The following is a 21,345-nucleotide window of genomic DNA, read 5'->3' as shown; positions in this document are numbered from 1 at the left end:
CCATGGTGGGATGCTGCTTACTGGCTTGCTTCCCATGGCTTGCTCGGCATGCCTTCTTATAGAACTTAGTTCTACCAGCCCAAAGATGGCCTCACCCACAGTGGGCTGGACCCTCCCCCATCAATCACTAATTAAGGAAATTTCTTACATCTGGATCTTATGGAGGGATTTTCTGAATTGCGGTTCCCTCCTTTCAGATAACTCTAGCTTGTGTCAAGTTGACATAAGACACAGGGTACAGTTCCCAGCACCCACATCAGCCAGCTCACATCTCCCTGTAATTCCAGCTCCAGAGAGTCCAACAACCTCTCCTGGCCTGCTTGGCCACCTACACACACATGCACATAATTAAAAGTTAAAATAAAAAAAATATATTTCCTAAAACAGCTTTTTTAAGACTCATAAAATGAACTAGGAAAACCATGAAGAGGCCTGAGTCTGGGTGTTTCCTGTGACCAGGTCATTACTGTGACTGCCAGCTGCCTCAGATTATAAAGAGGATGGCCCTTCCCCCACCTGGGCTTCACCAGCCTCCAGGTTTTAGTTGTGTTATGTTTGGACGCCACCCTCTGAGTACATAACATGGAAACCATGCTCAGGATCCATAATCCCTGCAATTCTGTTTGTAATTCCATTCTTACCACCTGTTGTCCCGTCAAGCCATTGTTTGAAATCTATCCCTTGCTTAGCTGGGATCCTCCCTCCCCCTGGAGAGCTGAGCTTGGTCTTCTGCTTTAGAATTCTATGCCTGCCTGGGTTTTCCCCTCTTGCTTTGCCAGGTGGGTGCTGAAGTCCATGAAATTCAGAAGCTCAATGAGAAAGCCTCCAAGAGAATGGCCTTTCCCAGCTCGCCCAGACCCCACAGCGTGCCTTTCCCAGTGCAGACCAGCCCCTGCTGGTTAAACCTTCAAGTTCTTCCACACCCATTCTGCCTTCCTCCTCCTCCTCCTCCTCTTCCTCTTCTTCTTCCTCCTCCTCCTCCTCTTCTTCCTCCTCCTCCTCCTCGAGCTGCTTCCCAGCAGTTGTGATTGGCTCCTCAACTCCGGTACTCCCCAAGTTGTCTGTTTCCTGTGAGATGTTCAGCCAGCCTGCTCTGGTTTCCATTTCTGATTTGGTTCCATGTCACAATTTCCCATTTCGTCTGCTTCCTCTGTCTCATCACCTTAATGTTCAGGTTCTGTTGAACTCAGTTCATGTTCTTATAGGCCCCTCCTCTGCTCAGAGGCCACCTCCTGAGGTGACCTATGGGGTCACTCCTTTTCTCTTCCCTCCAGTGAGACAAGGTCTGAGGTGTTGCTGGACCACTGTTTTGATACCATTTGAGAGATTCTTCACTAGCTCTCCTTCCACATATGCGGAGGAGCTGAGGAGGTTGGTTCCTCTCCTGCTGGCTGGAAGGTCCAGGATCACCTAGCATTCCCTTTCCCACAAGGAGGTAGGAGGTTCCCTTCATCTCCCTGGGCCATCTCCATGCCACAAAAGGATACTCTCACATTACCAGTCTGACCCTTTGGAGCCTATTTCTATCTTAGCATCCCTGCCTGCCACCCAGCAGTGCCATGAATTTGGCTGAGGAAGCTGCATGGCCTTTCTCCTTGCTTTCCTAGGCTCAATAACATGCTTCAGTCACAGAGTTGTGGGTAAACAAGCAAGGGCTTTGGGAGGCATCAGTAGGAGGAAGAGCTGTGACCGGAAGCAGATTTCACTGTATTCCTGAGTTCTCTGACCAATATACTCTTGAACATCCCTCCCCCATCCCATGGTAGACCTGGGCCTCTCTGACTTTGTGAACGTCTTTGGTTTCAGGTTGTCACTCAGAATCGAACCAGGAAGCAGCTCTCCAAGACTAGTCTCTTCCAAGGAAGATCTTGCAGGTATCATAGCTCCTCAAATGGTACAGAACTGCTCACAGCCTAGACAGGTGCCAAGATAGGCCCTACATGGAGTCCAAGAACACAGTTGGGTTCACTGCATGGCAGGCTCAACTCTCCCTGTTTACAGCATCTTCCACCACCCTGCCAGACTCCTGATAATGTGGGACCCCAAGAGATTAGCTCCCCAACTAGAAGCATGTACAAGGTGATCTTCCCCTAGACCACCTTAACCCTTGTCCTTTAGCCTGCTCCAACTCTTGGAATTATATGCCCCAAGGGGGGGGGGGAGGTAGCCAGGATGTACCAGATACATTAGATTTATCATCTCTGAGGGAAATGCACTGTGTCACCAGCAGTGGGATCCTAGGAATCTGCCATCAAATCGAGGCTCTAGCTTTGCCTGTCTTTCTGGTCCTCCGTAGCCTTATTGATGCTGGGGTGAGCACAGGCCAGTCTTGTGCTCTGTTCACACCTGTCCACTGTCAGAATATGCTTGGTGTCAGCTGCTTGGTTGTTAGTGTCATAACAGTGGCCCTCAGTCATTGTGCACCCAGCTCTTAGGTCTGATCAGCACCGCTGTCTGGGGAGAGGCTAGAGGGACCTCTGGCAGCACAACCCCCTGCTTGTAGCTCTCCATCACTCCGACCTGGCTTCTGAGCCGCTGTACCTTAGCCAAGCAGCTTGTCCCTCTGCGCCATGTTTTCCTTGTGTATAAAATGGAGATACCGAACCCTTCGTCCCTGTTCAAGTGCTCAGTGTAAGAAGTAGGTGGGAGCTAGTGCCCGGCGTCAGCCATCCCTCCACCTCGGCCTACTCAGGTCGCCTCTGCATACTTCAGGCTGGGGTGTGTGTTGGTAGGACTAGGCCCACAGAACTCTCAAGAAACTCTGTGGCAGCTTCCTTCCAGCCCTGCTTCCTGCTGCGTAGCCTCTGCCCTGTCTCTGGGATATGCCCTTGGCTTTTTTTCTGTGCCAGCCTCTGCTATCTCTGGGTGATAAGCTAGAGTTCTTTGTACCTCTTCTCAAGAGCCTTGAAAGGTGCAGCCCTTGGAACCACCGGGGCTGCTGAGTTAGTGCTATCTACGGTTGTATGTTTATGGCATCTTCTAGACCCCTGTGTTAAGTATCTCCTACTGTCTCCTCAAATGCCTACTGTCTCTTCCCTGGTAAATGGCCATCAACAATGGTGGTTCAGAGAGCTATGGTTCTGGCCAGGTTTCTACTTTCTGATCTGTCACTATTCTAGAACTCTTCCCCAAGCAAACTGCTCTCTGAGATGCTCAGCCCTGCACACTCTTACCTGTAAAATGGGTGCAGTATATATGCTACTCACAGGGCTGCTGCTGACACTTGTGCAGAGTCTAGCCCAGACCCCTCTCATTGGCGAGTTGTGATGATGTTGTGGTTGTCAATGTGATTCCATCACTGAACTAGCCTCCACGGTAATACTGCCCAAGACCCCAGTTGGGTCTGATTTCACTGGGCCAGCAAGCTCTGGACCCCAAACAGACCCACCCGGTTTCTGTGTAGGATGACATATGGCCACATGTTCCTGTATTTGCCTATGTGTGCAGCTGTGGAGTGTGTTCTTGGGATGTAGGCCCTACATCATACCCTTATGTGGTAGTAGCCAGCATGGCCTAACCCTCAGTCACCTGTGTACTCACTGTCTTCTCCCTGAGAGACAGAGCTGGGTGTGGAATTCCTAGAGCCTGGCATACAGACTTCTAGGTGACTCCAATGCCACCCATTCAACCCTAGCCTCAGAGTTTCTTGTTGGGCCCTGTGGGCACCTGTCCTTGAGGGCAGCTCCAGTGTGGGCTGGCTGCTGACTCTGCACAACCTTCCAGAAAAGTGCTGAGCCCAGCAGTTCCTGCACTGCAGAGGGAGCTCTGCTCACAGGAGTGTTTTCCACCAACTTTCCAAATCCCTGGCTTTAGCCCCAAAGCAGGATGTCAGGGTTTATGTTGATCACCAGAGAGCCAGTGACTTTCTAGAAAGCTCATAGCCATTCAGTGACTCAGGTTTCCCCCTTGAAGTATCAGAGGAAAGATAAGAAGCCCTGCTGCAGCGTGGGTCGTGGCATATCAGGGTTCCCACAGAGGGTGGTCGGAGGCTCAGCTCCAAGAGAGCCTTCTGGACTTTGGCACTTAGACTGAGCTACGTGGCGGGAACTCCACAGGACTGAGGGACAGGAATGTGCCTCTTGCAGTCCCAAGAATGGGAGGAACGTGGCCTCCCTCTGCTCCTCAGGAGGGGCTGGGCTCCAGCTCAGAGCTGTGCCCAGCAGTTAGATACCTCCACACTTGCCAAGGAAAAGCCTTTAGAGGCGTACCTTCATTTACGCAGAGCTCTTAGGCTGCAGGTCTGTGGGTAACAAGCACTTGCTATGAACTGGGTACCTGACAGGGGCCTCAGCCTCCTGGAGCTTGTGTCTTACTTGGGGAGACAGGCTGCAAAAGACAAGTAGGCAAGGACAGGCATGTTTGGAGCCAAAAAGAAGCCAGTGTGAACAGACCACATTGGTGGGGGGGGAGGGGCAATTTATGACTGTTCTCTAACCAGCTTCCTCCAAGGACTGGGAGAGCTTAACCCTGCACAGGTAGCAGCAGCCATGGCCTTCTCAGGAACCTGATTAACATCAGTAGCAGCCTGAGCTACAGCTGTTCTTTTGGCCTCTGACGGCCCCAGAACCCTGCCAAGAGCTGCCCCCATTTTGCTCTGGGGAAATGGCCATGTGGGCAGTCTGTCCCCACAAGAAGGCAGTGAGAAAGGAAACAGAGGAAACTAACTCTGTTTTTGATCTGTGGAGAAAAAAAAAAATGGCCAGGGATGCCACGTTTCCAGTTTCCCTCTCCGTGGGATGCTGTTTATATAAATGAACTAATATTTTCCTGGAGAGAAAAAAATCACATGTAATGTTCATAATGTCGCCCACCCCAGCCCCCAAGGGCAAGTGATGTTTGTGTATGTCTTGGAGCTAGTGAAGACAGTTCCAGACCTTGCAGGCTTCCCACACACATCTTCCCCTGGGGACAGGTTTCCTCTGAAGGTTCCAGAGCCATGCTTTAGCCCAGGAAAATCCCGACCCTGGCCTCTGTCTCTGTCCTCTCAACCTAAAGGTTGATCTCCTGCACACTTTTTTGTCTCCATGTTTACTACCTGGTGGCAAGGGCTCAACTGCCAGGCCAGCAGACCTATACGCAGAGCCTGGCTGCAGCATCTCTGAGCTGTTGGCACAGGAAGTCTTCAGGCCGGCTCATATCACAGGGCTTTGGCAAGAGCTCCAGAAACTGCTATGCCAAAAATGCTGCTACCAGCACAATGCCTCTTGGGAATGTTAGTTCCTGGCCCTCTCAGGCAGGCTCTGATGCCATCTAAATGAGAGACAGTGTGAGTCTGCCACCTGAGCTCCAGGACCCAAAGACCTGAGCTCCAGGACCCATCTAGTCCAAGCTCCAGTGCCATCTTAGAACTTAGGGCAGAACATACCACTATGTTCAGTGTGTCAGCATCAGGGGAGGCAGGGCTGGGACTGGAGTTACTTGGAGGGGTTGTTACTCACATGCCTGGTACCTGTTGTGGAACAGCAGCAGCAGCAGCAGCAGCACACAGCTGCAGCCTCTTAAAGTGGCCCAGGCTTCTCCAGAGGACAGCAGGCTTGTGCTTGGCATCTGACTGTCCCCAGAGCAGACAATGGGAGGGCAGCTAGAAAACTGGGAAGTAACTTCTCCATGAACCAGCCTCCAAAGCCAGGCAGTCTCACCTCAGCCTTCCTCTGAGGCTGGCCCATGTCCAAGGAGAGATGGTCAGAGGCCCTGCCATTCCCTGGAGCAGCCAAGGACTTTTGTGAAGCATGCTAGGCAGTTTGCATAAGGAAATCCCTCTGTCTGTCAGCTTCACCGTAGCTGACCTGGACGGAGCACCTTTCCAAGTCTGCCTGTGTGCTCGCTGGAGTGAACCCAGGGCTGCCTGGCGAGTCCCGGGTCCTCCCAGCAGACGGGTGCCCTTTGCTACTCTTATTCCACCCCAGACTGTAGGCAGAGATCCTGGAGGGCTCACCCAGGCTCACACATCACGGAAGTGGCAGAGCCAGCTGATGGGTTGGGGGTCAGGACAGGTCTGTCACCTCTGTCTAACACATGGAGCATGAAGGGTACAATAAGGCCTGGCTCTGTTCCTGTTATCCTGTCTACTTGTTCAGGGCATTAAGACCTGCCGTGGACAATAGACCTGCATGTCTCTGCCTTTCCTATAAGTAGGGTTCTCTCTCTCTCTCTCTCTCTCTCTCTCTCTCTCTCTCTCTCTCTCTCTCTCTGTGTGTGTGTGTGTGTGTGTGTGTGTGTGTGTGTGTGCACGCATGCACGCACTCATAATATTGCGCCTGTGTAGTCTGGAATGGCTTTGAACTCCTGTTCTTCCTCCTCTCTCCCCAAGTGCTGGGTCTGTAGATAGGTCATCATACCCAGTTTCCTATAGATACCTTGTCACACAGGTGTTTGTAGGAATCAGAACCTCAAACTTTACCTTGTGTCCGGTCCCCTTGCCACATCCAACTGGGCTGCTTCCGGCCTGGCTGTCTGTGGCAACAGAGCAGCGGCATGGCCTTCTTTCTCACTGAACAGTTCTCTAGATCCCTCAACTGGCTACTCACAGCCCCACTTGTAACAGTGGGCAGTTATAAAGCTGTCCTTTCTCCAGGACACATGCATGAATGTCCTCAACCTTGGCAGATACAAATATACTTCTGGAAGCCCCCCTCAGAGCCACCTTCCCACCAGCAGCTTCCTGCTAAGATCTACTCAAATCCTCCATGCTGTACAAGTCTTCTTACTAGAGCATCTCAACCACAGGAGGCCAAGGCAACCCGCCCCCCATTCTAGCACACCTGAGAGTGCAGCTTACCATCCTGTGGCCACCGCTGCCCTAGCTTGCTGTCACCCTCACATTCTCAGGGCTGAATGAGACACTAATTCACAGTGCCCTGGCCCTAGTGTGAAGACATCTTTCAAGGCTCTTGTGGTATGTGTGGTCGCACCATTGAAATACTTGATGAAAAGAGAGCCTAGGCAAGAGGTGAGGCCTCCCTCCCTCTAACACCCTTCCTCTGCAAACCTTTCTCATGCTCAGAATAGGGTCCTCTGAGAGAGCTCAAGGACTAGAAGCCAGTGGCACAAGACTCCAGCCTGATCTGTCTGGTTCTATAGCTCTGCAGATGCCTGAGCACCTCAAGTGCCAAGAGCTTCCAATCACTCGAAGTTCCCTCTCTGTGTCCTGTGAGGCTGTGAGGAGAGCACTGTGCCACTTCAGCCCAGAGATGAGAGCGGTGTTTCTCCAAAGGAAATGATCTGGATTGTGTACATAGAGACAGATCCTGGCTCCCAGTGAGACCCACAGGAGCTGCATGTGAGAAGCAGAACATGTGTGAGCACAGAAATGAGTGGCTCCCAGGCTCCGCCAGAGACATGGTTATAGCAGTTTCCACACAAAGACTGTAAAGGCCAGGTGGCCCAAGAGCTGTAGGGCTCTGGCAGATCCAAAAGGGCTGAGTTCCGGCTCTCAAAGGAGGGATATCCACAGGAGCAGGTGGGAAGCAGAGAACACAGAACCCTTGAGTTGGGTGACAGCCCAGCCTGGCCTCTAGAGGCTCAGAGTCACACTGACTAGAGATCCAGATGGCACAATGGCAGTGCCTAGGGAAAACACACCAAGGAAGAGATGGCAGGAGCCCCTGTCCAGCTGGGGCTAGGGTTGGGACTGGAACCCAAGTTTTGTGACTTCAAGTTACTACTTTCCCCTATGCCACAGCTGCCTCCCATTACTTTCCAATGTGTGAGATTTGGAAAGGCCAGCTGGAATGGAACAGTGCTAGCCCAGAGCAGAGCCTGGCCAGAAATCCTTGAGAAGAGGTTTCTTTGCCCATAGTGTGGGCTCTCCTCTCAGCCTTTCCCATCTGCCCAGTGGCCTCCAGATGTTGGCCCCACACTGGACTTCTCCATGTACCCCCAGATCTGTGCCCCAAGTGCACATTACTCTACATGGAGGGTTACTCTCAGTTCCCTCCGTGCCTGGCCAACACCCAGACACTTCTTGTACATATCTCTCCCTCAAAACCTACAGCTTCCAGTCATGACTACATCCAGTTACTCCTCCTAACATGTGAGTCTGAGCACATCACCAGACCTTACTTTGTGGGATCAAGTCTCTGCTGGGGCCCTGCTATCTTCTCTCTGAGCCTTTGCACACACTGTTCTTTCTACCTGTGTCATTGCCCGTGCCAGGCTCTTACCAGGCAGGATGTCAAATCTTGCAGAAGTCTTGTCTGATCCCTCCCCTATGTTCCCAAAAGCTCTGTGATATTGTGAGACTTACATGTCAAGTGGACAAAGTGTGTACTGTTAGTTCTGGCAGGGAGCAGATGCTAGGTCAATGTTAGAGGGTATCATTATCCGCATCTTTGATCCTGTCTTGCTGTTAGTGGAAGTGGTGCTTTTGCAGTATTGACCATGATTATCCTCCCGTCAGAGTGTGTTCCTGCTGAGTGAAGCTCCCTGGTTGCCCCCTCTTCCCTCTTGACTGCTGACTGTTACTCCTGTGCAGGTAGAGCGTCATGAGTTTTCCTGTTTGTGACATGGCTCTAGTATTGGGCCTGGGGCGGCCCCAAAGTCTGGGCTTCCTAAACATTGGTGGCAAAAAGAGAGACACTGTATGTTTAACTCTTTGTAGGGAAGCATCAAGGACCAGGCTTATCCCTCATGTAGATCCAGGGCTTAGAGTGGCCTCCCAAGGCCATTCAGCCTGTAAGCACAGACACAGATGAGAGCCCAGGCTTCCCTGCCTCCAGGACCAGAGTCCCTTTCTGTTACCATACACTATCTGGGATCCTGGCCGCTCCAAGGCAGTCAGTAGAAGGGCGTTTGTTTTGTTTTGTTTTGTTTCCTATTCCAATCAATGAGTGGTCTGTTGGGCAGTATGTTGGTTTCTTGTGATGAAAACCAGATTTTTTTTTTCAGCATATCTGGCTGCCTACAGAAACTGTCAATTCTCATATGGTCCATAAAACTGCTGAAGAAACAGCCACTTAAAGAGCTTTAAAGATTATTCATGGAAAACTTATGCTGAGGGAAAATAGAGCAGCCCTTGAGATAGTCAAGCCACATGGTCAGGTTTTCCAGCTGTCTGTGCCATATCTCCTCTGCTGTGTAGACCAGAGCTCCAGCTCGCCACCACCCCTCCCCTGCCTGAAGACAGGACCAACAAGCGTGCTGGCCACCCAGCTCAGAAGGCACGTGTCCTGGCACTGGCACTTGGGCGCCACCCCAGGCTTGGAGGGGCAGGAACATGAGACCTTTTGGGTAGCAGAGGGTGTCACTTACTGGCAGAGGCCCCTCATCTGGGTCCCAGCCGAATGGAAATTCTTCTGTTTGCACGTCAGACCTAGGCTGTTGGTCAACAATGCTAGGAGAATGTGGGGGAGGAGGGGGCTGAGACCTTGAGCCCAGAGAGCAACAGCAGCCCTGACATAGGCCCAAGAGGCCAAGGCTTTTCCGCTGGGCCCCCCACCCACTCTCCCCAGCCGGTTCAGGGGCATTTGAGGCCAGGCATGCCTCCCAGGGCTCCAAAGCAGAAAGGAAAGGGTTGCATCCGGGCCTAGCCTTGGAGAGAGAATCCAGAGTTGAGTGGAAGCAGCCAAGGCAACTCTGAAAGGCTGTGATAACTCGAAGCATGGGCAGAGCTGGAAGGCAAGAGCTCCATGGAGCCAAGTGAGAGTGAGCATCGTCAGAGTGGCCAAGGGAGGCGGCAGCCTACTATGGCCATGTGGCTGCTTACAGGCAAGCTCAGCCGCTTCTTATGGTACGACCTTGGCTGCAGCTCTAGGGCTCCCCACGTCCTGATACCAAGTGTGCTGGAGTCTGCAAGCTGGCCATGAATGTTGTGAGTGCTGCTCACAACCCATACATAGTGGGTGTCCTCTCGCAAGGACATGTGCCCAGCACTTGTCTCTGAACCCCTGACATTCCTCCCCAGCCTACAGGCCTGCTGCATACTTGGGTTAGGATCCTCCTCCAGTGTGGAGTAGATCTATAAGCCTGCCTTCTCCTCATCCGACGGGGCAAACAAGGGTCATACCTCAAGATTCGCAGCACAGCCCCAAAACACCGTGCCAGTGGTGCAGGGGCCGGCCCTGACTATCACCGCAGTCATTTCTGCTTCAACACCAGGACCTCTGAGCTTCTACTCCAGGCCTCCTGCAGAGGATCCTTGGGATTTGACCTTTAGAGAGCAGGGGCAGGGTGGGAGCACAGTGACTCAGGCAGTGGGGCCCCGTCACCCTCCTATGCTTGCTGATAAACAAGGGCTCCACCCTCTGGAATTTTCTCTTAGGGCAGAAGCAAAACAAAGCCTCGTGCTGCTCATTCCTCTCTTGCTCTGTACAGCAGCTGTTTCCTCAGGAGCAGAGGCATCCTGTGTCCCAGAATGTAGGCCAGAGGATCCTCCTCAGGGCATTGCAGGGCCAACTGAGAGCCTGGGCATTGGTGACCACACAGGCACAGCCTCGAAGGATGGCCCACTCTTCAGGGCAGACCTGTGATGGAGAGGCAGAACCTCAGAGCAGCCAATGCCAACATGCAGGTCCTGGCCAGGGACAAGAGTGTGGACAGAGGCATCGGTACAGTTCCAGCAGGCCCAACTCAAGACCCCCCGTATACCTCTCTGGGCTTGCAAAGTCCAGGAAGGACTTAAGGTTGTGCTTCTGGTTCTGTTCTTATGGATGGGTTATCAGCCGGCCACCTGGCAGAGCTGCCCAGCAGCTGGACCTGGGCACCTCAGGCCTTCAGTCTGGGAGTTGATGATGTTAGGAGGGAAGGGTTAGTACCTGATGGGTGGGGAGCTGCTGTAGGCTTCACGTGAGCCTTGTCTTACACAGAACAACTGGAGAAAGGTCCATGTTACAAACTTGGAACCCAGTTCCCCTGAGCCTCTGCCCCATCCTCACCCCCACACCTCCTGCTAACTCTCTCTTTCTCTGCTCTTTCCATAGGCCCCTCTGCCGGCTCTAGCTCAGCCAGGTTCCGCCGAAGACCCACCTGTCCAGATGCATCTGTGGCCAGCAGCCTCCCCACACCGCCAGTCCCCAGACACAGGAAGAGCCACAGCCTGGGCAACAAGTGGGTGACTGAGAAACTCTCTTCTTGGGTGAAGGAAGGCTGGGTCCTTCCCCATCCTCATTTGGAAGCTCTTGATGTTCTTGGTATACACGCTCTCCTAAGGCTGGTATGAGCCTGGGAATGCAGAGGGGCGACAGGCTACAGTCTGTGTGCCACCAGCAGGGACCTGGGCTCATTAGCTAGTAAAGAAATGTGCCTGAACCTGGTCGACAGCTTATTTAGGAAGAACTGAATCCAGCAGACACCAGAGACTATCCTCAGGGCAGCAGGGGTGTCTCAGTACCTGCTGATTCACTGGCCCTTTGAGGTCCACAGCTGGGACACATATAGGTCCTCAGCCATGGGGCCATGGCTGGGGAAAGCTATGCCTGTATCCCTTGGGCATTGGTTACAGGTTCCCAAATAAGGGGCACCCTTTGTCCTTCCCCCTCCTCCCTCCCTCCCTCCCTCCCTTCCTTCCATCCTTCCTTCCACCTGCATTCTAGCACTAAGGCACAAATGCCATTTCTTTTGGCTGGTCCTTGTGGAGCTCAAAGCCACGAGCAGAACAAAGTGCTTTGGGTCCCAGGTGCTTCCTCTTTAGACATTGCCGCACACCCATGGTCACCTTCTCAACTGAGCCATGCAACCTCTGAGCAGCTGCTGCCATGCTCACTGTAGGTCTAGCAGAGGTCACAAAGCTCTGACACGCCTCAGGATGGCCGACTGGCCTGTCGCTTTGGCCTCATCTCACAAATCTCACCTTCATTCTGGGACACAGGCAGGGCAAGCAGCATTAGTCTCCACTAACAGAGAGCGAAGTTGAGGCTCAGAAAAAGGATGTGACTTGCCCAAGGTCACACCATAAGAAGGAGCTGAGACTGGTCCACCAGTGGGCTCTGGGCAGAGATGTCTCCAGCAGTAAGTCCCTGGCTCTGGCTTCCGGGGCCACCGCGCCACTGTGCTCCCAGGATAAGGAGCTCTGCTTCTCTCTTCCTCTCCGTTTTCCAGTCTGATGTGTCAGTTGAGTGTAGTTGAAAGTAAGAGTGCAACATTCCCATCGGAGAAGGCCAGGCACCTGCTGGACGACAGTGTCCTAGAGTCCCGCAGCCCCCGCAGGGGCCTCACCCACACCTCCTCCACCGCCATCACCAACGGACTCTCCCTAGGTAAGCGTCGCTGGCCTGTGCACACAGGCAGGGGCAGCAGGCCCAGTTTGTGCTCTGTGTCTGTCTCTGTGTCACTGTACTGTGCCCAGTGGCCCCTCACCCTTAAAGAATGGCTCCCTACAAGAGTCTTCTGCTGCAGGAAGAGCCCTGGGTTGGCCTTCTCCTTCTGGTGGTCCCCAGATAGATAGTCAGGTTGAAGAAGGATGCTAGACTTGAGTCCACCTCAACCTCCTGAGGCCAGATGCTACCTTGGTGGCATTTATGTCCCAGAGGGAGTCCAGAGCTTGCTTGGAGCAGTAGGTGAGTGGGTGGCCCATTGCTTCCTGTTGAGTGCTTATCTTTACCCAGAGGAGGTAGAAGGGGAGACAAAGATGTGAGCTTCAGGGATGGCATTACCCTACTGGACAGCAGCAGGAAAAGAGCATGTTCCACGGAGTTACAGAGACAGGGCTGCTGTTGCCAGCACAGAAATGTTGATATTAGGGCTGAGGCTAGCACGGAATTGCATTCAGAGATCTCGGGTCATCTGTGACAGGTGACACTATCCTATGATTGCTGTCACCAGCCCAGTGCTCTCTTGATGGCCTTCGCCTTCCAGTGTGCCTGTGTTTGTCTGCTTTAAGTAGCAGAGTCCTCCTAGCAGTGGTGGTGGGCTGGTATTTGATCTGGTGAAGACAGCGGGCAGAGGGCCAGGAGCTCGGAGAACTAGGCAGCAAGAGCACCAGGTGGGTGTCTCATACCACATGTCCTGGGAAGTCAGGCCAGTCCTGGGAGTCAGGGACAGTTTTAGCACAAGGCAGATGCCGCTTAGAAATTTTGTGACAAGTGTAATATCTGCCTTATGTCTTAAGAAGAGGTCATCCTGTTTGGACCCAGGCAAAGTGTAGGAAGTGTGGACATTGCATTTTAGGCTCATAGTTACGGCTTGAGAGAAGTGGTCCAGGCTCCTGAGCTAGGGAATGGTAATCAGGCTTCTTCCGGGCCCTTTACTGTGCTCCTGGGCACTGATCCCTCAGCCTTGTAGGCTCCACTCATGGACCTCGTCTTAGAGTTTAGGATGGGACCTGGGTTCTTAGGAGGCTCCATGAGTGCGCAGTTGAGCTCAGAGCAGCTGTTTGACATCCAGGAAACTCTGAGCTGTGCCTGAGTCTGGGCTGCTGCTCTCGAGAGTGAGTCAGGTGCTGTGCTGTCCAGCATCCAGGGGAGATCACAAGATTGTTTGGCTCTGGCTCATTAAGTCATGGAACTCTAGACATTTTCTGCTTGAGCTGAGAGCTCTGAGAGAGTGGCAGAGCGTGTGCCCTGGTGGAGGTCATGCTAGGCTGCCCCTACCCTGGCCCCCCCACACCCCCATACAGCAGGAATAAGGCTTCCCCTCAGGCCAGGTGCTTTCTTTACCCTTTCCCACTACCCAGTCCTGAGATCTTTCTGGCAGGGTTCTGAACTTTAGAGCCTACAAAGTCTAAGACAGTACAGAGGTCAGGCTCACAGATGCACATGCCAGGAGGGAAGCAGTGTGCTGCTCACTTAACACCAGGCCTAGTGAGCCAGGGTGTACCACTCAGGCCCAGCAGACCATGCGCAGCTCCAGAATATGGGCCTGGAAGAGAATAGGAAGGCAGAGGATCCTAACTTAGGCCTTAGCAGTGACTCTGTGGGCAGGGGACTGCGCTGACCCTTCCTTGCAATCTCCCTGCATCTTCTGTGCAGGCAGATCCATCTACCTGTCTCTATCTCAGAAGTGCTCACCCTGCCTATACCCTCAGGAGAGGCCCTGGGGCAGCAGGCAGACTGCAGTGCAGACAAATGTGAAGACCCTGGCCTTACAAGCCAGAGGGTAGGTAGTGGGAAGGGAGTGGAGGGTGCTCTTGAGAATGGTGGGCCTGAATGGTCTTTGAACCTCCCCAGAGAAGAGACAGACATAACAATAGAAACTCAAGTCCTTATGTGACCCACAGGGTCAGAATGCTGTGAGCTTGGGGACTGGGGCCCAGTGACTGGGAGCCCAGGAGAACAGGCCCCTCTCTTGGAGGCTGCCATGCTCACTGATCTGTGTTCCTTTTCCAGGCAGTAGTGAGAGCTCAGAGTTTAGTGAAGAAATGTCTGCAGGGCTGGAAAGGTGAGTGTGGCCTCAGAAAGGCCTCTCAGGGCCCAGGGAGCTGGAGTCAGGGGCCCCTGCCCTACCCATACATAACATACACATAATTACACAGTCACGCCTCTGTGTGCACACTAAACACTAATCTCACACTTACACATGCACACAGGTGGACACATTTATAATTCACTTACACACTCATGCATTTGTGGATGCATACACAGGCTTAGAAAGTGCTCTCCGCCTGCTCCCTCGTCCAAGCCAGCTAGAGGAGACCTGGGAGCCGGCTTGGCCTGCAGTGAGTCCTGGACCTCTAAGCCTGAGTCCTGTTGGAAGTCTTGAGATGGGCACGTGGCTCCATCTAGTGATATCTAAGAGTATTGCACCAGTGCAGCCTCAGACCTTGGACGTTTTGAACCCTGCTGCCATGTGTGGTTGTGATTCCCATCAGCTCTCTGTCCCAAGTATCCATGCTCCCCTCAGGCTGTCATCAGGAATTCACCTGCAGCATGTACTCCATGTCCCAGTTCTTCTTGGGCCACCATCAGCAATCCAGGAAGACTTGTCACTGCAGGTGGTGACTAGAGGTCTGAGGACACACGGAAAAAACTAGTGATGAAAAGGGTTCCAAAGTTGCAGGTTTCCATTGTCCTTCAGGATGGGTCCTCCTCCAGTACATCTGTGACTCCTACAAGTACATATGCACAAAGTAACATACAGTCTATCTATGACGTGGCCATCGTTACACAGTCTTATGTGTGCACATGCATACAGTTACAGATTCTCACACATACATATGCACAATTTCTCACACATATTCACACATTCACATGCATATACACTGTGCTTATACCCAGTTACATATGTATAATTTCACTGTCACACCTCTGTGTGCTACACTAAACACAAATCTCACACTTACGCATGCACACAGGCAGACCCATCCTTAATTCATTCATATACTCCTGATTATCTGAGTGTCTGCATTCACATGTGTGTGGTATGCATTACACCACACAGAGCATACACACATGCAGCTCTGTGTGTGTGCACTCGTTTTCTAAGTTAAAGCGTCAGTGCTTGTAATTGAAAAGTGTCCAGAAGAAATCGTCCTATCTGCACACTTCCTACAGGGCAGAGAAGCTCATTGGTGGCCCAGGCTAAGTGTTCCCTGTGCATAGGGTCTAGGCACTGCCATGCATAGAGTGCCTGCAGCCTCATAGCTGCAAAAGGAGAACCCCACAGGCCCCATGGGACAGACTCCAAAACTCTTGGTCCAGGTGGGGATTCCTGGGGCCACCCTGTAAAAGAAGGCCACAGGCAGCCCAGCACCTCCACTGGCCACTCCAGTGGCACGCTTAGGCATGGTGCCGAGACCCACAGCAGTACACCTGTGTGTTTTCTCCGTTGTTTGTCCTTTCACTCATCCATTCCTCCTCACTCATCAGTCACTCAGGAGCTGCTTAGTTAGCACTGATGTCTGCATGGGAGCCACGCAGGCAGGCTCTGTGGGCCCTATTAGTGCTGACTGTGAGTGGGTCCAGCAGGAGAGAGGGTGGCAAGGGAGCATTTGTTGTACAGTGGAGATGATGTCATATGCTGTCATGACCACTGCAGGCAGCAGTGTTTTGTATGATCTAGGTCACTGAATGTCCGGAGCAGATGCTCTCAAGTAAACTGTCCTCTGAGCACCGACTTCCTTCTGGCTCTTCTATGCATATGCCCAGCCCTTGAACAGCCCTGCCCAGCAGCCTTTCATCTACTCTGCACAGAGGGGATCTTGGCCTACTGTTTCTTGGCTGAGGAGATACCAGTGGGGCTATGATTATGTCTCATCAGAACCCAGTCCCAAGCAGGCCAGAGGAGCTAGAAGCTAGCTGACCCTTACCAGGGGTCCAACTAGAAGTCTGCTCCTACCATGTATCTGCTCTTGTGCCTGCTTCAAAGAGTCTGCTCCTCACAGGATTGTGAGCAGTCTGGGCCTTCCTATAAACTGGGCATACAGAAGAGCACCACTCTGTCTCTTCACAGCTCAGTCACCATCTTGTCACTTCCTGAGCCCCCTTCATCCTAACCGTCAGGCAGCCAATGCTCAGCCCCACTGGATCCTCTGCACTCCCAGGTCTCCTCCAGACCATGTGTTCCTTCTCTTCATAGAGGAGTGGACTCTAGGTCTCCCCCTGACTGGTCCCAGAGGCCAGCAGCACCTGCCAGAAAGAGCCTCTCTACCAGATCCCCACTGATACTTTAAGGTGTAGTGTTTGCTAGAGCAAAGGCAGAAGATGGGGGATGAGGGTGCAGAAGGGAGCTGGCCCCCCTCAAAGGAATGAAGGTATGAAGAGGGGTGGGGGCGTAGCTAGTGTTCGATAGAGTCCAGAAGCTATAGTCGTTAACTGGCTAGCCCCTGACCCATAGCCCACCGCCCCAAGCCCTGGTTGTGAGCTCTATCCAAGCCAGGGTGGAACAGAGCCAGACACCAATGTAAATGGCAGAGAGATGGCAGAACAGGGAGTAGAGTGAGGGTGTGCCCAGTCTTGTGTGATTTTATCAGACAGCCCTGACGCAGGGGCACAGGTAGAAGGAAACCTCACTGTACACCACTTCCCTGAGGAGACGGCCCTGCCAGCCTATAGTGTGTTGTGCTTCATAGATACATAACAGAGCAGCACTCAATGGACTGGAGAGTAGGGCTGGAGGTAAGCACCAGGCTGGGTTCTAGCCAGCCTCGGGCCCCAGAGACCAGGCAGCCTCAGGGCTTGGCCAACAGCCACTTTTATACTCAGTTTGAAAGGCAAGTGTGGGCTCAAAGATGAAAAGAGAAACATTACCCTTAGGGCCAAAGTCTTTCAAAAAGCTACTTTTAAAGGAGGAATGAAATGGGTTACGGGGTGAATAGAGACAGAAATGCGGAAACACGCACTGTCCTTGGCCCTCGTTATCTCTGCTTCCCAGGCTTGCCACCCTCGTGTGACAATGTGTCAGTCTATCTTTTCTACTCAGAAAAATAATTGGCGTTTGGCATTCCTAAAGATGTCATCAGAAATGATCACTGATTGTTTCTGAAGAAGTGACATAGCAAGTGTGTCAGAAGTCATCACAAATTCTCCCCAATCCTCTTCCCAGACGGACATTGTCAGGTGGGCATAAGTGGGCAATGGAGGTGGGCAGTGGTGAGCAGTAGCAGGCTAGGAGAGGAGGACCCTCCAGGGAGTGAGCCCCTTTAGTGGAAGAGAGGAAGGGGCAGTACAGCTCTCTACAGTAGAGGGTTGTCTTCCCCCCCTACAGGGGGTGGGGACACAGAGTTCAACACCCCACGCACAGTGGTTGTCCAGTGGGGTGACCCACATCAGCTGCAGGTTCAAGCAGCTTCTTGAGGAGTTGGTAGATAACAGGCTTGAAGGAGTTTACTGAAGAGAACCCTGGTGAGCCTTTGTGATGGTCCTGGGGTATAAGTATGAAAGTGGGTTCTAGGTCATGACCTGGGGGGGGCGGGGGGGGAGGTGGCCTGTGAATGCTCAGGGTTTCAGGAGAAGGTTCTCTATAATATGTTCTGCTATCTTGAGACCAGAGCCCTTGGTTTATCTGAGTCTAAGTTCCTTGGTTGTACAATAGAGATATGCATGATCAACACTTAGCCCAAGCATAGAGCTGCCGCAGGAGGGATTGGTGTAGACTGTTAGCCGTGTGCTGTAGTGGGTGCTTCTGCCCAACAAGAAAGCTGCCAGAGACAAGGGCCAGAGTGGGGAGCACACAGGTTGTCATTCATAGACTGTATGGACTGGAATGAAGGCGGTTTCCACCAACCACTGCTGGCTTCTATGGTAGCACTAGTCTGGGGAGGGTCCTTGGAAGGTGGTTGACGCAGTCTCTGCCCTGGGTGAGGTTTCCTGTTGATCTTGGTGAGTGGAATCACCCACTATTCTTACAAGAGAACCAACAAGGGGAATCATGGTAGCAACAGAGTGCCAGGTCTGCCGCCCAGCATGGTTTCAGACACGCATCTTATGGTCAGAGGACTCCAGGATGTGTCAAGTCTCCCAAACCCCAAGTTTTGCAGTGTTTGGAGAGAATTAGGCCCAGTTCTGGAGCAGGCGGTTCCCTCCGCTGTAGCCCACCTCTGAGTGACAGAGCCCAGGATCTCAGCCCTCATTGAGGCTCCCTGGCTTCTGGCATTTATAGGTTTGCCCATATGCATGGATTGAGCTTCCCTGCCCAGGCTTACAGGTTGGCAGCCCAGTTGGGTTAATTATGGTTCCCTAAAGACAGCATATCTTGCTTTACTTCCTTAGAGGTGAGTGAGGCTCCTGGCAGACTCCTCTGGAGAAGACTGGGCATAGGGGTCTGGGCCTGGAGCTTGACCTCAGCCATGGTAATCAAGGCTGGGTCCTGTCAGCAGCCTCTTCACGGGGAGCCTACACCTTCTCGTTCTGACTCCTTCAGAGCCACTGTCTGGAAATGCATAGGCCATCCTTCTGTCTGCCTGTCCTTCCTGCTACTTCTCTGGGGTGCTTGCTATTCACACTGTACCCCACGTTTCTGAACCTCTCCAGAGGGTGTTAGATGCCTCACGATGCCTAGGCACATGCAGTGCTTTTGTCCAGCCACTGAGCCAGATTTCCAGCCTGACTCAGTCCCGATGGCCAGGAGAGAAATCTGGCTTCGATTTACCCTCAGCCACTCAGGGAAACATGCAGCGTTTACCAGTATGGTTTCTAGGCACTATTTAGTGACTCTAGGACATTACCCATGTGCACAAGGAGAGCGAGGTCCTTCAGATGGGGCTCCGAAGGAGTCAGGCTGGCATTTCTTGCCCGTGAATGAGAGAGACTCACCTGTAAGTGACCCTGTGGGACTGGCAGCTTCTGCGAGCCACCAGGGAAGTCAGCACAGTTAGTGCGCAGAACCACGTGGGCCTTTCCACACATCACTCCAGTGCAGTTTTGGGAATTTGAGACAAGAGAGTGGTGTAGGAGGGTAACTTTTTGCTAGGACCAAGATTCCAAGGGCTTGGTTGTCATCTGAGACGTCTCCTGTTCCTCTACCTCCTATATGAGCAGCTGCCTCATGAATTTCAACTTCAAGACACCCACAACCTGGTGCAAACCTAGGAGCCAATGCCTTGTTCAGCCCAGGTGCTCATGAGGCTGGTGGTACAGGCTGCTTCCACCTGGGCTTCCTCTTGCAGGGTTGTGGCCTTGGGCAAAGTGACTCCCCACCTACAGGCCTCAGAGTTATCTCTGAGGCAGGGCCAGGAGCAGTGCCTGCCTAGTAGGGCTCTGTGGTTAAGTGAGGCAGTGAGTGCTGCTGAACGCACTGCCTGCCCGCCCCGTCTCCTCCTCACTCCCATCCTCCTCCCCACCTCCTCTCTAGGCCAGCAGCAGCCATCATCTCATCTAATCACCATCATCATCATTGTCATTGTCTTATGAACCCTGTGGGATAAGCTGTTCTGTTTGGTTGCTTGCCTACATCTTCCCTAGAGCAAATGTCCCATGAGCCTCTGGTCTGGTATACAGTAAATCCATCCTGAAGTGGAGGGAGTCTGAGAATGTGTGTTCAGCTACATGTTCTCAGAATGATCCTAGGAAAGATTCCTATGGCTCTGGAGTTGGGGGCCCAATGAGAGAGCCCATGACTATGGGCCTTATTAAATACTATTGCCCATTTGTTCTGCATTTTGTGGTAGTTTAGTACAGTAAGGACAGGCTGTCTGGTTCCTGGGGTAGAAGATCCTGGCTGCTCCAAGTTGGCCAGCATTATGCTGCCCTTTCACACCTGGGATTGCCACATGGTTCCAAGGGCAGGCTGTGGTGTCCACTCTCCCTGTGGGACAGTGAAGCCCTTCATCCCATGTTGGAAGCAGGCCTTACCTGTGGATGCTTGCATCTCCATCTCAACAGCAGGCCAGCATCTCCTCTGGCCTCAGTGTCTTCATCTTAATTTGACGCGAGAGCAGCACTCCTTCTGTAGGGTGGACTGGGTGTGTTCTTGAAAGCATGTGGATGGCACATTGTAGGACTCTGACAAGACAGCAGCGGCGCAGTACTGGACAGCCCCATGCAGAGCACAGACTAAAGACGTGCCCCACCCGATCTGAGAAGATCCTCAGACCTAAGAATTTCCTGGCCACTTAGCCTTGTGGACATGGACACAGACCTGTGGGATCTGTGACACTCAGTGGCAGCACGTGGAGAGTGGAATGCTAGCAAGGACTGACACAGAGTTAGGGTGGACCCAGTGCCCAGAGTGGGCCCCGTGTCTCAGCCCCTGCCTCTCCGCTATAAAAGGTCATGTCTCCTGGCAGACCTTTATCCAAATCTTTGTTTATGAGGCTTAGACCTGGGACAAGTAGATCCTCATTGCTTGCTGAGCCTCAGTTTCTCCCTTTGGGAAGGATAATGTAGCGGTGCTTGGCCCAGCACAGGAAGGATAATATGATGCTGTTTGGACTAGCACAGTGAGAGTGAACACAGAGGCCATACATGAGCACACCACCACTTTAGCCTCTGGTCTGTCTCTGTGACCTCAGTGAGTGAGGCATCTCGGTGTCTCTGTTCATGTGTAGTCCCTCACACTGGACACCCCTGAAAAGGGCCTGCCTACCAGTCTCGAGACTGCTTGGAAGAAGGGGATCTCAGGTTGCTCTCTGACAGATGTCCATTCTAACAACATCTGTCAAGAATGCAGACCCAGGTCTCATTCAGAACAGGCAATGCCTCCTGCTCGCCACCTTGGCAACTTCAGACAGTCTTGGCTTCCTAAACCACCTTAGAGCCATAGGGAGGAGACTCCAAGAGGATGGTAGAGAGGAAGCTGCAGCTCCAAGTGCGAGTGCTGATGAGCGGAGGAAGGAGTAGAGATCTTAAACACAGAGAGACAGCACTTCAGAAAGCCATTGTCAGAGCTGGCTCTGACATTCCTGCCAATGGCTGGGGAGGACAGTCACCTAGGAGAGCAGCTGTTCGGCAAGGGCTAAAAGCAGCTGTGGTTCAGGGCTGGACATACGTCAGGGACAGGAAGTGGTGATATCTACATGTTCCACCCACTGGCAATTAC

General features: G+C 52.7%; 1 protein-coding gene across 13 annotated transcripts in view; it reads left to right on the top strand.

The window, feature by feature from the left end:
* Nucleotides 1-21,345, top strand: part of Ralgps1 (Ral GEF with PH domain and SH3 binding motif 1) — a 252,182-nt gene that overhangs the window by 216,404 nt on the left and 14,433 nt on the right. For 8 of the 13 annotated variants that reach the window (XM_034496560.2, XM_076928530.1, XM_076928526.1 and 5 more), the window contains 4 exons: nucleotides 1,807-1,874; nucleotides 10,917-11,043; nucleotides 12,034-12,191; nucleotides 14,259-14,310. In XM_034496560.2, coding sequence (XP_034352451.1) covers nucleotides 1,807-1,874; nucleotides 10,917-11,043; nucleotides 12,034-12,191; nucleotides 14,259-14,310 — 405 coding nt within the window. Of the gene's footprint in view, nucleotides 1-1,806; nucleotides 1,875-10,916; nucleotides 11,044-12,033; nucleotides 12,192-13,901; nucleotides 14,311-21,345 lie in introns of those variants that run through there. The other 5 variants (XM_034496562.2, XM_076928534.1, XM_034496561.2 and 2 more) reach the window with 3 other exon arrangements.

The sequence above is a fragment of the Arvicanthis niloticus genome, chromosome 2 (assembly GCF_011762505.2).
Source record: "Arvicanthis niloticus isolate mArvNil1 chromosome 2, mArvNil1.pat.X, whole genome shotgun sequence".
Taxonomy (NCBI): domain Eukaryota; kingdom Metazoa; phylum Chordata; class Mammalia; order Rodentia; family Muridae; genus Arvicanthis; species Arvicanthis niloticus.
The sequence above is the reverse complement of the archived record's forward strand: the minus strand, read 5'-3'. Positions and strand labels throughout refer to the sequence as shown.